At 55.5% G+C, this 15,899-nt stretch overlaps 2 protein-coding genes across 2 annotated transcripts; one reads left to right on the top strand and one right to left on the bottom strand.

The window, feature by feature from the left end:
- Positions 1 to 3,609: 3,609 nt before the first annotated feature.
- LOC309973770 (serine/arginine repetitive matrix protein 2-like) lies at positions 3,610 to 6,153 on the top strand. Its single transcript, XM_082858196.1, has 5 exons — positions 3,610 to 3,714; positions 4,124 to 4,408; positions 5,481 to 5,594; positions 5,734 to 5,844; positions 5,939 to 6,153. The coding sequence occupies exons 1-5, from the start codon at positions 3,638 to 3,640 to the stop codon at positions 5,946 to 5,948; spliced, it is 597 nt and encodes a 198-aa protein (XP_082714322.1). The 5' UTR covers positions 3,610 to 3,637; the 3' UTR covers positions 5,949 to 6,153.
- Positions 6,154 to 6,945: 792 nt separating this feature from the next.
- Positions 6,946 to 11,503, bottom strand: ELOB (elongin B). The gene is made up of 4 exons (XM_082858197.1): positions 11,446 to 11,503; positions 11,190 to 11,324; positions 9,748 to 9,853; positions 6,946 to 7,127 (listed from the first exon to the last, which is right to left on the bottom strand). Exons 1-4 carry the CDS (start codon positions 11,446 to 11,448, stop codon positions 7,015 to 7,017), a joined length of 357 nt encoding a protein of 118 aa, XP_082714323.1. The 5' UTR covers positions 11,449 to 11,503; the 3' UTR covers positions 6,946 to 7,014.
- Positions 11,504 to 15,899: the final 4,396 nt, after the last annotated feature.

Below are 15,899 nucleotides of genomic sequence, written 5' to 3' on the forward strand. Positions count from 1 at the left end.
CTGGGTCGTCTCCTGGAATGAAAGATATACCTAGAACACCATCCAGGGGAAGGAGTGAATGTGATTCCTCTCCAGAAGCAAAAGCTTTGCCTCAGACTCCTAGGCCAAGGAGTCATTCTCCATCATCCCCGGAGCTCAACAATAAGTGTCTTACCCCCCAGAGAGAAAGAAGTGGGTCAGAGTCATCAGTTGAACAGAAGACTGTGACTAGTACTCCTCTCGGGCAGAGACGTCGGTCTGGATCTTCTCAAGAACTTGATGGGAAACCCAGTTCATCGCCTCAGGAGAGAAGTGAGTCAGACTCTTCTCCAGATTCTAAAGCTAAGACACGAATGCCACTTAGACAAAGGAGTCACTCTGGATCATCTCCAGAGGTCGACAGCAAATCCCGGCCTTCTCCTCGGCGTAGTAGGTCTGGCTCATCCCCTGAAGTTAAAGATAAGCCAAGAGCAGTACCCAGGGCACAGAGTGGTTCTGATTCCTCTCCTGAACCCAAGGCTCCTGTCCCTCGGGTCCTTCCAAGACGAAGCAGATCAGGTTCATCAAGCAAAGGCAGAGGCCCTTCGCCTGAAGGAAGCAGCAGTTCTGAGTCCTCTCCAGAACACCCACCCAAATCCAGAACTACTAGAAGAAGTTCTAGGTCATCACCAGAGCCCAAGACCAAGTCTCGTACTCCCCCTCGCCGTCGCAGCTCTCGATCATCTCCTGAGCTGACTAGGAAGGCCAGGCTCTCCCGTAGAAGCCGTTCTGCATCATCCTCACCAGAGACCCGCTCTAGAACTCCCCCAAGACGCCGAAGAAGTCCCTCAGTGTCTTCCCCAGAGCCAGCCGAAAAGTCAAGATCCTCACGCCGGCGGCGTTCAGCTTCATCTCCACGCACTAAGACAACTTCAAGGAGAGGCCGTTCTCCTTCACCAAAGCCTCGTGGGCTGCAGAGGTCCCGTTCCCGCTCGAGGAGGGAGAAAACCAGAACAACCCGTCGTCGAGATAGGTCTGGATCTTCTCAGTCAACCTCTCGGAGAAGACAGCGGAGCCGGTCAAGGTCTCGGGTTACTCGGCGTCGCAGGGGAGGCTCCGGTTACCATTCAAGGTCTCCTGCCCGGCAGGAGAGTTCCAGAACCTCCTCTAGACGCCGAAGAGGCCGCTCTCGGACACCCCCAACCAGTCGGAAGCGTTCCCGCTCACGCACATCACCAGCCCCATGGAAACGCTCCAGGTCTCGGGCCTCTCCAGCCACTCACCGGCGATCCAGGTCCAGAACACCCCTGGTTAGCCGACGGAGGTCCAGGTCTCGAACTTCACCAGTCAGCCGGAGGCGATCAAGGTCCAGGACATCGGTGACTAGACGAAGATCTCGATCAAGAGCTTCCCCAGTGAGTCGAAGGCGATCTAGGTCCAGAACACCACCAGTAACCCGCCGTCGTTCAAGGTCCAGAACACCGACTCGCCGACGCTCCCGTTCTAGGACTCCACCAGTGACTCGGAGAAGGTCCAGATCTAGGACCCCACCAGTAACCAGAAGGCGATCTCGAAGCAGAACCTCCCCTATCACTCGCAGAAGATCAAGATCCAGAACATCCCCGGTCACCCGAAGGAGGTCAAGATCTCGCACATCTCCGGTAACTCGAAGGAGGTCTCGCTCTCGAACCTCTCCAGTGACACGCCGCCGATCTAGATCCCGAACTCCTCTAGCTCTTCGGCGCCGCTCTAGGTCTCGAACCCCATTGTTAGCACGTAAGCGTTCTCGAAGTCGCTCACCACTTGCTATTCGCCGCCGTTCTAGGTCCCGTACTCCACGAACAACTCGGGGCAAACGGTCCTTAACAAGATCTCCTCCAGCTATTCGCAGGCGTTCTGCGTCCGGAAGCAGTTCTGATCGTTCACGTTCTGCTACTCCTCCAGCAACAAGAAATCATTCTGGTTCTCGGACACCTCCAGTAGCGCTCAATAGCTCCAGAATGAGCTGCTTCAGTCGTCCTAGCATGTCACCAACTCCTCTTGACCGCTGTAGATCACCTGGAATGCTTGAGCCCCTTGGCAGCTCTAGAACACCCATGTCTGTCCTGCAGCAAGCTGGTGGTTCCATGATGGATGGTCCAGGTCCCCGAATTCCTGATCACCCGAGAACGTCTGTGCCAGAAAACCATGCTCAGTCTAGAATTGCACTTGCCCTGACGGCTATCAGTCTTGGCACCGCTCGGCCTCCTCCGTCCATGTCTGCAGCTGGCCTTGCTGCAAGAATGTCCCAGGTTCCAGCTCCAGTGCCTCTCATGAGTCTCAGAACAGCCCCAGCTGCCAGCCTTGCCAGCAGGATTCCTGCAGCCTCTGCAGCAGCCATGAACCTGGCCAGCGCCAGGGCACCTGCCATCCCAACAGCAGTAAACCTGGCTGACTCAAGAACGCCAGCTGCAGCAGCAGCCATGAACTTGGCCAGCCCCAGAACAGCAGTGGCACCTTCGGCCGTGAACCTTGCTGACCCTCGTACCCCCACAGCGCCAGCTGTGAACCTGGCAGGAGCCAGAACCCCAGCTGCTTTGGCAGCTTTGAGTCTCACGGGTTCTGGCACAGCCCCAACTGCTGCAAACTATCCGTCCAGCTCCAGAACACCGCAGGCTCCAGCCTCTGCAAACCTGGTGGGTCCTAGATCTACACATGCCACAGCTCCTGTGAATATTGCCAGCTCAAGAACCCCTCCAGCCTTGGCCCCTGCAAATCTCACTAGTGCTAGAATGGCTCCAGCCTTGTCTGGTGCAAACCTCACCAGCCCTAGGGTTCCCCTCTCTGCCTATGAGCGCGTTAGTGGCAGAACCTCACCACCACTCCTTGACCGAGCCAGGTCCAGAACCCCACCAGGAGGCCCAGGCTCCAGAACCCCACCATCTGCCCCAAACCAGTCTAGAATGACATCTGAGCGGGCTCCCTCTCCTGCCTCTAGAATGGTACAGGCTTCCTCACAGTCAGTTCTTCCTCCAGCTCAGGATCGGCCTAGGTCCCCTGTGCCATCTGCTTTTTCTGACCAGTCCCGATCTTTGCTTGCCCAGACCACCCCTGTAGCAGGGTCTCAGTCCCTTTCCTCTGGAACGGTGGCAAAGACCACATCCTCTGCTGGTGACCACGATGGCATGCTCTCTGGCCCCGTCCCTGGGGTGTTCCACCCAGAGGGTGGGGAACCAACTGCCTCTATGGAGGCCCAGCAGCCTTCTGCTTTGGCTGCCCTGCAGCCAGCAAAGGAGCGGCGGAGTTCGTCCTCCTCGTCCTCCTCTAGCTCCTCCTCTTCATCGTCATCGTCATCGTCGTCGTCCTCCTCCTCCTCTGGCTCCAGTTCTAGCGACTCGGAGGGCTCTAGCCTTCCCACTCAACCTGAGGTAGTACTGAAGAGGTGAGAGGACTTTTAGAACTCTTCTACGGGGAAGGTTTTGGGGATGGTTGGTGGGGGTGGGGAGGGAGAAGCCCTGTCCAGAGGTTCTTGGCTCTCTGAGGAGGTATGGGGACCATGATCCTTAAGCTGGGGGTAGAAGAGAATGCCGGGGTGGGGGTTAACGGGGGGAGGAATGGGACAGGTAAAAGTCTCCGAAGGTTAATTCTCTAGAGGATAATGATAAGTTTTCCGTCTCTACAGAGGACAGAACTAGAGGAAATGGACTTAATTTTACAGCAGGAGGGATGGCAGTTAGACCTCAAGAGGAACTCCCTGGGCTGGAAGGATCTTCAGAGGTCATCCTATCCCTCTCCCTGCCTCCAGGCAGGACGGCCCCTCCCCCAGCCAACCCACACACACAGAGGCTTCCCCATGCTGTGGCTCTCCTCTCTGAGGACGGAGAGGACGGAGACCACCCAGCCTGGCTTCCACACCTGAGCCCAGGGACCTTATTCCTCCATCAGGGACATTCTTGAGGTTTAACCTTGATCCCTTTTGCTGCGGGCCCCAGCCTGTTGCTTGTGTTAGCAGAGGTTGGGTCAGTTGGGGCCACTGCTCTCCAGAGAATGCACTCACTGGCTCTCGGTTTGGAGAGCTCCGGGCCTTTCTCAGGCACCCCTCCCCCACTGCCATTCCTCCAGGCCAAGGAAGGTAGGGTTGGGGCTGGGGCAGCTTGTCTCCTTGTGACGCCCTCTTCTCCCACAGGGTCCCCAGCCCCGCCCCAGCCCCAAAGGAGGCTGTTCGAGAGGGCCGTCCTCAGGAACCGACCCCAGCTAAGCGGAAGAGGCGTTCTAGCAGCTCCAGTTCCAGCAGCAGCTCCTCCTCTTCATCGTCCTCTTCTTCCTCCTCTTCCTCCTCCTCCTCCTCCTCCTCCTCTTCTTCGTCTTCCTCTTCTTCCTCTACTTCTTCCTCCCCCTCCCCTGCTAAGCCTGGCCCTCAGGCCTTGCCCAAACCTGCAAGCCCCAAGAAGCCACCCCCTGGCGAGCGGAGGTGAGTGCTGCCTTGCTTGAGAAGGAAGGGGTGGGGTGTGACCCTGGGTTGTGAGATCCCTGCTGGACTGTGGTGTCTGCTTGTACAGTAGGAGTGGGGCTCTCCTCTCCCTGCTTACTCTGTTGTGCCCTGTTCTGGCAGAGGGCTGTCATCCAAGTGGGTGCTCAAGCCAGAATTGGGGAGTCCTAGGTTCCTTCCTCTCCCTGCCCCTGACATGCAGCCTGGTCCCAGGTTCCAGGGATTCTAGCTTTTAAGTCTCCCCTTTGCTACTGCCAGGGTCTGGCCACCGTCATCTTCTCCCGACTCTATCCACAGCCTCTTCCCTGTCTCCCTGCCTCCACGCCATTCTCTTCCACACGTAGCCAGAGGGATCTTTCTAAAACGCACATCTGGTTACTCCCTTCACAAATCCTTCCGGGACGCCCTGTGGCCTGCAGGATAAAGCCCCACCTCTGCGGGAATGGCGTGTGAGGCTCTTCACCAACTGGCCTTGCCTGCCCTGTGTTCTCCTCTCCTGCCCGCCCCCACACATGCCCTGTGCTCCAGCCACACTCAGCAGCGCCTTGCAGTCTAAGGAGAACCCCATGCCTTTGGACATGCTGTTCCTCCTGCCTGGAATTCCCTTGTCCGCCTGGTGAACTCCTCGTTCTGCAAGACTCCGCTCAAACAGCACCTTCAAGAAGACTACCCTGCCCCTTCCCTGCCCTGCCCCATGTCTCCCTCCCCTGGGTCCCCAGACCCCATGTACATCGGTCCTGCGGGGCTGCTTCCCACACGTGGGGCCAAGCGAGCCTCCCTTGGCCTTCCTTCACCATCAGACTGAGCCCCTCCAAGGGCAGGGACTGTCTTTATCTTTGCCTCCCCCGCTGCACCCCGTGCCCCGCCTGTTGGGGTACTCGGTGGATGGTGTGCGGGCGGATGGGTGAGTGAGCGGATGAAGGTGGGTCTGAGGTTGGCCCTGCGTGGTATGAGGTTTGGTGGTCAGGACCTGGGGTGGGGTGGGGGTGGTCCTGAGTGCTGGCTTGTGGGTTTGAAGGAGTGTGGCACTATGGGGACCTACTCTGATCCCCAGGTCCCGCAGCCCCCGGAAGCCAATAGACTCCCTCCGGGACTCCCGGTCCCTCAGCTACTCGCCTGCGGAGCGCCGCCGCCCCTCACCCCAGCCCTCACCGCGGGACCAGCAGAGGTAGGGTTGCCAGTGTGTGCTGTCCTGCCAGCAGCCCAGTCTGGCTGCCACTGATTTCTGCAAAATAAGTTCTAAGGCTCCAAGGTACCAAGGGTTGGTGGTGTCCTGTGTGTGGTCTCATGTCTGTCCTTCATTGTAGCAGCAGTGAACGGGGTTCCCGGAGAAGCCAGCGTGGGGACAGCCACTCCCCGGGCCACAAGCGCAGGAGGGAAACGCCCAGCCCTCGCTCCGTGCGGCACCGTTCCTCCAGGTATGTGTCTTTGTCACACTGTAGGGCTGGGCTCACTTCTGAGAGCTCCAGGGCTGGCTGGGGCCTCTGCATTGATTATTCTCTTCCATTTCAGGTCTCCGTGAATCTTTTTTGGGGAATTCCACCATACCCCAAGTTCTGGAGCCACAGGACGTGCCCCCTTTCTCCCCAACAGAGCCGTGGGAGGAGGTCTTTGTCTGCCCTCCCCACCAACCCTGGCAGCATCCTGGGGGAGGCCTCCCTTCTTTCCCTCCCTCTTTTTTTTTTTTCTTTGTTCTGTGAAATGTTAATCTCTGTGAGTTTTTCCTGGTTCACATGTTTTGGGGGGTTTGGGGTGGGTGGGAATGAGAATGGGAGCTGCGGGAGGGGAGGATACAGTGTGGGACTCCCAGGTCTTGACTCAGAAAGGATCTGGGAGGCACTGCCCCCCTTTTAGCCCCGAGTTCTTGGGGGGATGATGGTTTGGTACTTGCAGACCTGTGTGAGGTATACCTGGAAAAAAGGGGCAGTTGATTAGTTGGCTCCTCTTGGCCTCCCAGTGAGGTTGTGGCCCCCTCCCCCCAACTTTTCTTCACGTTTCTTAAAGGCATTTTGGTTTTTTAAAATCTGTACAGCAAGAGCAACTTTTTCTGTCAAATAAAAACGAGAAATGCAGGAATTGGGTCTATAGATTGTTTATTATGGGTGGGGAGAGTTAGTTAGGAGAGGAGCTGCCCTTATTCTGTGGCTGCATCCCTCTTGCAAGGGGCATACCTTGGAGGAGCCTTATGGGGTGGCTCTAGGCTGTGGATCCCCCACAGAACCTACTCAAACCAACACGCTCGTTCCAGCTGGGAGCCAGCATGCTCATGCTAGGAGGGGGCTGGCCACTCTGAAGAAACAAAAGCCTCTAAACCTTTTACCCCCAGGCTGAGCAGAAGGCTGGCCTGGGGGCCCTGGGTTCCTCTCCCCATTATGGCCTTTTGAGGGGTAGGCTGGGCTGGGGGTTGGTAGCTGGACTCAGAGAGCTTGGGATGCAGCAGGCTGGCCTGGAAGAGGCTGAGGGTGGGGCAAGGCGGGGAGCACCAGTGAGGTGATGCCTGAGTCAGGAGAAGGTGTGTAGAAAGAAGCAGCAACCAGGTGGACACCCAAATCTCTTTTATTGGGGGGGTAGGGCGGTTGGGGGACCTCTCACTGCACAGCTTGTTCATTGGCGCTGCTTCCTGAGTCCTGTGGCTTCATCACATCCGGCAGCTCGGGTGGGCTGGAGAAGGGCTCGATGCGCAGGGCCTCAAAGGCCTCATCTGGTGGAGAGGGGGTGGCCACTGCAAAGTGAGTCTCCCACACTTACAGAACCAACCTGATCCTGCTCCCCTCCCCCAGCCTGGCCATGCTAGGGCCCTTTTCCTCACCCTCTGCATCCCTCAGCCTCTGGGATTGCATCCACCTACAATCTCCCCCATCACCTTGTTCCCTTCTCTTGCTTCTCATCATACTTTGAATAAAATCACCATGTCATTATGTCTCTCCACATGTCTCCTTGTGGTCCCCATGTTCCCACATCAACCTCTTTCTTGCCTCAAGGTCTCTGCATTTGCCACTCCCTAGCTTGACACTTAGAATGGCTGGCTGCCTAAGAAAGGCATCCAGGGGCAATCAAATATCACCTCTTCAAGGCCACGACAGTGAGAGGCCCGCACACCGCGATGAAGAGTGGCCCCCGCTCGCCACAACTAGAGAAAGCTGTTGCACAGAAACAAAGACCCAACACAGACAAAAAAATAAATTTTTTTTAAAAAAGTTTAACCAAAAAAAAACACCTCTTCAGAGAAGCGTTCCCCAACCACCCTGTACAACCACCCACTCTACATGCCCAATGCCCTGTGCATTACACTGGGAACACTTAATCGCTAGCGCGAATGCCCTGTTTCTCTTGACCAGCTGCTTTCCTACTAGAACAGCAGCCCCAGGAAGATTTTCCCTGTCATTCCTGCTGTTACTACACAGATAAATGAACACAACTTTTTCTTCTACATGGGAAACTTCTCTCCACCTGGCTCAGGGATCTCAACCAATTAGGCTCCCCAGGGGAAGTCGGTCAGGTCTGACAAGTTTTAACTTCGAGGGTTGAGGGGCTGCAACTGGCCTCTAGTGGGGAGAGGCCATCTTTCGTAAAAGCCGAGATGTTAAACATCCTGCAATGCACAAGACAACCGCACCCAGAATCATCCAGCCCCAAATGTCAACAGCGCTGAGGTGAAGACACATGGCCCAGCTTAATAACAAATTCATCTTCCAAGCCACAAATCTGAGTGACAATTCTTGCCTTCATCACCTCTCTCCATTCTTTGGAAATAAAGTCTGGAAGATGCTATTTAACACCAGACACTATCATATCTCCCTAACTAAGCAAACCACTTTGGGGGGTGGGGAGAGACCCGTCTCTGCACAAGGAAACTACCCACCCAGAAGTGCGTTTTTGCAAGTGGAAGCAGACAGACTGCAGTCCACACCACAGCCCCTATCAAAACAGCAATGACACACCTGAGGTGATGCCACCAAGGGTCCACAATCTACGCCATAAGTGGGGGTCATGGGGAGAAAAAAATCACCTCACTGTGCTGTGATTTTTTTCACCTGCAAGATGGTTGAGTAGCTGCAAGTCTATAGGGTGCCTCTGTTCAAATTAGAGGAAGAGATACTTTTTCTGGAAGAATGCAGCCTGGCCCTGGCTTAGGAAGAACAGATGTGCTTTCAGCCCTCCCTTACCTGCCTCAGAGAACAGCCTTGTATAGTACCCACCCTGTACAAAGTCTGCACCAGCCCCTCACCTGCCTCACTGTCACTGTGAGAGTTGAGGGAACCCACACAAAGGCCCGTAAAACTGCTTTTTCCTGAGTGCTTGCAGGGCCTGGGGTGCACGGGGGCTCACATTGCTTTGCTGTGAGGCTGGTCCCAGTGTCATACTCCTTTATGGAGACAAACTCCAGTCTGGGAGGGGCGGGGCGTGAAGTAGCTGCCCGAAGACACAGCTGCTGAGGCCTCACATAGTTTATCCTTATGAAACTGAGAAGTGCAGCTAAGGCTATATGCTCCCTCCTGAGCCCTTGCTACATTTTCTTACAAGAAGCTAGAAAAATAACTCCCTGTAACTTCATCCAGATTTACCCAGCCATTCACACAGCCCCTGGGTCTGTCTACAGCTGTGAAAACACCCTATAACTCCTGTTTAAATTTCCAGAGACAAAGGATAAAATTTAAATCTTTTTCTTGGCAAAAGGAGCAACATAAACCACCCCCACCCCTCAGGTTTCTGAACTTTGGTCACGGTGGAATGTGGTTAAGGAGAGTACAGGCTCTGGGGCAAGAAAGGGCTGAACCTGATCTAACCTCCCCAGGCTTAGTTTACTCATCCTTAAAATGATCACAATACAACTCTGGCCTGTACAGAGATGCTGGGGGAGTAAGCGGTGTACCACGGAGACACTGGCTGGCATGGTGCCCAGCTCAGACAAGGTCCTGGCAGCCGGCAGCTGAACTGTGGCCTCCCACATGACTGCCAGCAAGCCTCGGCGTCCATGTCTCCCAAATGGGGATGGCAGTGCTTACCCCTCAGGGATATCAAGAGGATTAGATGGGACAACAGAAATAAAATGCAGAGTGCAGGGCCAGGTGCTCAGTAAGTTCTCTGTAAATGTAAGCTAGTACTGTGACTAAGAATCTTTGAATCCTCCATGAAATGGGCTTCAATTTCTACAAGTATCTCATGTGCTTCTCATTGTTTTTAATGGGGGAAGCAAACACACTATTATAGGATATTGCCGGCATTTGGTGAACTGGGAGACATGGTCCAGGAGGAACAACTGCAGGCTCCCTGACCACCCCTTTCTTTGGCCATTTCCACCCTGTCGCTGTCCCTCTCACCTGCCCTGAAGGCTAGCCCCACAGTGGCTGGGGCCTGAGGCCGTGCTGTCTGGCTGGTGAAGCCACACTCGCCCAATGTCTTTCCGTCGTCCAGAAGCTGGTCGTCCTGAGAAGAGAGGCAGGCAGGGTCTCAGAAGAGGCCCCAGGAGGGGCAAGTCCCAAAGACTTCTCTGGTCAGCAACTACACTGAAAGTCAGAAGACGGAAAAGAAACAGACCCGAGTAGGGCCCAGAACCACCCCAGAGTATATCAAACAGTTTCCAGGACTACACCCAAGACTTTCCAAATCAGAACCTCCCAGGGTAGGGTAGGGGTCTGGAAGCTACACTCCTGCAACTCCAGGTGAATCTAATGTAATTTCAATCTACACCCCCTGCAACTCCAGGTGAATCTAATTTCAAGTGTCAGTGACCCCCATCTGGCCACAGGCAGACCTGGTTGAATCCCAGCTCTACCACCTTGCACAAGATGTGCAAGTTTGATGTGAAGTTTCCTTATCTGTAAAACGGGAGTTACTGGAATTCCCAACTCATAGGCCAGCCAGAGGCTTCAATGAGCAAAGGACCTACAGAAAGCACAGAGCACAGCAAGTGAAACAAGCTCAGGCAGTAGGAAAGGTCCTTATTACAGAAGCCCCAGCAGGTAACAAGAAGAAAAGGCCTTTAGAGACAAAGGGGGTGAAGGCTCAGCCTGCAGCAAAAGATCAGTTTCCCAGTTTCCACCCAGAATCAGATCAAGGAACTTAGGTGAGGGACCTCATGCTGCCAGAAACTTGAAATGAGGGGCCAACAAACAGGACTCCCCAATGAAAACCCCAAATCCCACGACATCCTTGCTGGATAATTGCAATTGGCTTGTAAGGGGGAAAGGGGCGGGGGCTTTTAGAACATCAGCAGTAAGTTAGGGAGTAATAAACAGTTGTTGGGTGAAGAACTGGTGGGACCTGACTCATCTCAACACCCTCCATTTCTCCATTTCTTTGTATTAAGGCGTGTCTGGGGCGGGGGGCGTGTGAGAGTCCTGCACACGATTGAGCATCGGGGTTCAAATCCTGACTCTGCCAACAACCTTGGCCTCGTTAAGTGGCCACCTCCGAGCCTGTTTCCTTAACCGCAGAGCAGGGAAATCAAGGGCCAGCACGTCGCGGGTGGGACCGCTGTAGGGATCAGATGTGACGCTGGCCCTCGGCTCTCAGCATAGGGCCTGGCGCGCGACTTTCAAGCCATCCGAACGGAGACCCCCGGTGTATCGACCGCTATCGGGGCTTCATCTCCCCGAGTTCGAGCAACGGCCCCACGCGGCGGAGTTCCGGCCCGCGGCAGCCGGTCGCTGATGTTTACATCAACGACTGGGCCGCCTTGCGCCCACGGCCAGGCTCGGGCGGCGGTTCCGAGCAGCACGCTCCCCCAGCCCCCGGCCGCCCGGAACCGACGGGACCGCACCTTGTACAGCCGCTGCTCGTCCGGCGGCCGCTTGAGGATGCCCTCGACGATGCGCTTTAGCTCGAACACAGTGCTCGACTCCTTGGCGTCCGTGAAGATGGTGGTCTTGTGGCGCCGGATCATGAGGAACACGTCCTGGGGGCGGCGGGCCGGGGTGAGCGCGGAGCCCGGGCCCCCACGCACGGCCCACCGCCCTTGCCGCCCCCGGCCCCGGCCCCGGCCCCGGCCAAGCGCCCCTCCCCCAGCGCCCGCTCACCATCGCGGCGGCTGCCTCTCCCCCTCGACGCGCCGGCGCGGCCGCGCTCCGCCCCGTTCCCGGCAGCCCGCGCGCTGTTCCCAGCGTACCCCGCGCCTGGCGGCCCCGCCCCATGGCCACCATTTTAAGTAATCCGTAAAGGGGCGCGCTACGGCCGAGCCTCCGACTGCGGACTGGGCGCCGTGGCGCGGGGCGGGGCCGTTTGGTGGAGTGGCGGAGGTAGTGGGAGGCCGACGGGGACCGAGCGCGGGAGGGACGCAGGGCGCGGTGGCGCCATCTTGGGTGTGGCAAAGCGAGTGCCCCATGTTGATGCAGTCTAGGGGACTCCCGTCCTTGTGGGGAATGTCAGCCTTGTGGGGACTAACTTCAAGCGTAGGGTGCCTCACAGCCTAATGAGAGTGAATGAATGATGTGTCTTGGTCATCAGGGCGGCAAGACATTCACATCTCAGCGAGACCTGGGCTGCCAGGTTTGGGAGTCTGACTCATGATTATGGGTCTTCCTGGCGGGTGTTTTGAGGAGGTGTTAAATTCTGGAACTTTCGGCCGCCGTATCAGGAAACAGCCCCATGTCCCTGCCCTAGCCTTGGCTGTAAGGATTATTTAAACCAGTTTAAACCGAGGCTTTAGGGCCTGTAAGAATCCTTGGAAGCTGCTTTTGGGGTAGGGAGTGTGTAAGAAGCTCTTTGCAGGAAACTGCCCTCAGCAGGAAGCCCCTTTTCTTGTCACTTTAGCAAAGCTATATTGTAACTAACTTTTTTTTGGGGGGGGGGGCATACTGCTCACCACGTGGAAACTTAATTCCCCTGACTAGGGATCCAACCCCCTGCCCCCCTGCGTTGGAAGGTGGATTCTTAACCACTGGCCCACCAGGGAAGTACCTGTAACTAACTTTTAAACCAGGCACTGCCCCTCCACCCACCCCATGTTCTACCTACCCATCTCTGGCCCAAGCACACCTTTCAAATCTTTTAATTACACAATACCTTGCCAAACTAGTTGGTTCTTTAGAACAATGAGCAAGTATTTAACAGATGACCAGATCTCTTCCCTAGCTTTCCCTTCAGTAACCTGAACTGTGTGACCAAACTGTGTGAACAAGATAACATCTAGAGGAAGAACCCAAGAAGTTAACCAGCCTGCATGCAGTGGAGGGATGGCAATAATTCTGACCCGCTATCTCAACAATTAACTGAGATTACTTCCCTTCTGCCCTTTAAAAGTTTCATGGCCGAGCACAATCTGTGGAGGTGGTTTTTGGGGGACGCTGAGTCTACCATCTCCCCAGATTGTTGGCATTCTGATTAAAAGCACCTTTCCTTTGCCACCAACATTTGTGAGTATGCAATTGATTGTGAGCAGCAAGCAGCAGGACCCCCATTTGATAACAAGGCCTGGCAAACATCCTCGGAAGAAGCAGCATGCATGGCCAAAGTTGGTGTTCACGCTTCCCAGGAGGAGGGTGCCCTGGGCAACTGCCCGCCTTTCTGCCCAGGTCCACTCAGGCTCCAGAAGGGCCTGTGGACTTGGTTTCTCTCTCTGGCTGCCCTTCGTACCTACTGACAACCTAGGCCTCCCTCCTTGGTAGTTGGATGCTCTCCTGCATCGCCCCAAATTGCAGTTATACTAGAGCAAGAGAAGGAGGCTTTTTCAACCTCTCCCAGGGAGAGGGAGAACCTCAGCTGAGTCATTGCTGGCACGTGCCAGAGAAGGCATGCCGTGGCACCCAATGAGAGATGAGCCAGTGGTGACCCTGGATGCTGAACAGCTCAGCAGTTGTTGAGGCCACAATTTGAGGATTCTTTGGAGTGGGTGGAATCTGAAGATGATGCTGCCTTGGCCCTGAATCAAGCTGGTGGCTAGCCATGCAGGCTCTGGGCTCAGACCTGCTGGGATTCAAATCCTTGCTCTGGCACTGAGTGTGCAGCCTTGGGCAGTTAACCTCACCAAGGCCCAGTTTCCCCCTCTCTGGGATTGGAGAATAACTGTTTGTAAAGTTTGCGGAGCCTTGCTGTAAGCAGATGGTGGTGGGGGGGGGGGGGTCCCTGGAGAGAGAACCCAGCATGGTTTTCTTGACAGAAGAGAAGCCATTTTTGGCCTAAGCCACTTTGTGATCTAAGCCTGGCCTCATTGCAAGCCCTTTCATGAATATGCATGTACCCTTAGCCTAAAATTCCCCCAATTTTGCTGTTCGGGAAGACACTGCTTTGGGAAAGATCCCTGGTGTTCTCTTCACTTGCTGCAAATAATAATAAATCCTTCCTTCTCCCCATCTTTGGCTTGGTTGTGGTCTTTTCGCTTGACACTCACCAAGAAGCAAACCCAGTTTGCCGGTAACATCACCAAGAGTTAGCACTCAATAGATGTTTCCTAAACTATAGCTATAGTTATCATTTTTGACTTCTGGCCTCTGGCTCCTCAGGAGTCCTTTGAAGTCCCTTTCCTTCCTGGGACTCCTCCACACCTGTGCCTCAAGGCAGCCCTTTCCCTCAGATGGGATCTCTGTGCACCCCATTGTGCTATGGTGGGTGGGTCGGTTGCAGGAGGTAACTGCAGTCCTCGTGTCAGTGAGTACAGTGACACCTCCTGCAGTGGGAATGGGGTCAGGAGAAGTTTGAAGGAGGAGCAGGGGCTGAGCCCCCAGCCACCCAGTTCTGTGGTCTAGCTGGGTGCAGGCCCTCCTTCCTGGAGGCCATGACAGACAAAATGGGAGTCTCAAGATGGTGGGTGAGCCAGCTGGCCAGCTGCTCTTGCTTCTCTGCACAGGAAGTCCTCCTGGGCCCTTTCTGCCCTGTGGCCTCAACCACCCAGCGCTCATGATAGAGACCCTCCCTGGCCTCCAAACTAAGCCTGTAGGGTATCAACCTGGTGGGACTTCTCCTTTGGTCTACTTAAACTTTTTAAAGTGTTGATTAATAAACAGTAATTGTCAATCATCACTCGTTACTAGTGTGCCTCTAGTTGTGTCATACAACTGGTTTCATTTCTATGAGGGAAGTGACAATTCAGTGTGGAATTAGAGTCAGTCGCCCAGATTCAAATCTGGTTCCACCTCTTGCCTGCTGTGGGTCTTAGGGCATATTACCTAGCCTTTCTGGTCCTGTTTCCCCATTCGTGAAATGGGAACACCTCACGGGTGTTCAGAGATCAGCTGAGAGCCCGCCAGTGCCTGGCTCAGCCTGCGTGCTCGCTGGGCAGAACTGAGTCATTTTGACTCTCCCTACAGCCATGATAGGGTTCATGTTACCAGTTCAGATTGTAGATGGGGAAACTGAGGTTGAGTCAGTACTCCTGGGAGAGGCTGGGCCATCTGGCTGCAGCTCTACCAACTGGAGCAGGTGAGCAGCTAGAGAATGCTTGCTTGGACAGGAGCCTGATGTCCTGTCCCCGGTGGGTTCTGAGGACTATCCTCGCCGCCCCAGGGCCTCCCTCCTGGCAGATCAGGCAACCGTTGTGAGGCCAGGGGCAGGATGCTACTGATGCAGGGCCAGGTCCATACCCCGCCACCACCGCCGGCGCCCCCCCTGCCCCGCCCCAGCTCCAGGCCCAATGACCTTGCTGACAGGCGGGATGCAGCAGCACAGGGTGCCGTGCCACTGAGCCTGCTGGACAGAGTAGAGCTGTAGCTTGTCCAGCCCTGTGAGGCTGCCACAACAGGAACAAGCGGAGAGGAGGCAGGCCTGGAGGCCACACTGTTGGAGTGGAAGTGGAGAGAACCAAGGTGGTAATACCCTCTTTACCACCCCCAGCTGCCTCCAGAATCAGACCACCTGGGTTCAAATCACAGTCTACTGTCTACCAGCTGTATGCCTTTAGGCCTGTTTTCTCATCTGACAAATGGGGAAACCCCCCTCACAGAGTGTCTAGTGAGAATCTCATGAGATGGTGCAGTAGAGCTCTCTGCACCATGTCTGGTGAGGGTTTAACGAGTAGCAGATTTCTGCTCATTCCCTTCCGTGGGCAGCCCGCCCTCTCCACTTCTAGGACACCCCTGCTTAGCTCTCTCACCTTATGCTTCAGAAACACTTGGCTCTGGGACTTCCCTGGTGGTCCAGCAGTTAAGACTCCACGCTCCCAATGCAGAGGGCCCGGGTTCGATCCCCAGTCAGGGAACTAGATCCTGCATGCCGCAACTAAAGATCCTGCATGCTGCAACGAAGATCCTGTGAGCCTTAACTAAGAACCAGCACAGCCAAAGAAAGAAAGAAAAGAAACACTGGGCTCTGAATGGGGATCCATTACTCTAATCACGGCAGGTCCAAGACTGAGGCATCCTGGCTCTCAGTCCTTGGCTTTTTCTGGTCTCAGTACTTTGGGAGGCATCTTGAGGAAGTTCTCTGGGCTGGCCCCCGGCTGAGGGTGGGATGGGAGGATGGCCAGCATCACCCATCAGGGGCGGCCAGGGTCCCACCGCAGATGTGCCCACAGCCTTTTGCCTGGCCTGCCACAGCCATG

This window comes from Leucopleurus acutus (assembly GCF_964270905.1).
Source record: "Leucopleurus acutus genome assembly, chromosome: 16".
In the NCBI taxonomy this organism is placed as follows: Eukaryota; Metazoa; Chordata; class Mammalia; order Artiodactyla; family Delphinidae; genus Leucopleurus; species Leucopleurus acutus.

Excerpts from the sequence above, each read along its gene's own strand:
- LOC309973770 (XM_082858196.1), top strand. The coding sequence starts at position 3,638 with ATGGACTTAATTTTACAGCAGGAGGGATGGCAGTTAGACCTCAAGAGG. Across the intron at positions 3,715-4,123 it reads GGCTGGAAGGATCTTCAGAG|GGTCCCCAGCCCCGCCCCAG; the intron begins GTCATCCTATCC and ends CTTCTCCCACAG. Across the intron at positions 5,595-5,733 it reads TCACCGCGGGACCAGCAGAG|CAGCAGTGAACGGGGTTCCC; the intron begins GTAGGGTTGCCA and ends CCTTCATTGTAG.
- ELOB (XM_082858197.1), bottom strand. Across the intron at positions 9,854-11,189 it reads ACGAGCAGCGGCTGTACAAG|GACGACCAGCTTCTGGACGA; the intron begins GTGCGGTCCCGT and ends CTCTCTTCTCAG. Across the intron at positions 7,128-9,747 it reads GGGGCTAGCCTTCAGGGCAG|ATGAGGCCTTTGAGGCCCTG; the intron begins GTGAGAGGGACA and ends CCTCTCCACCAG.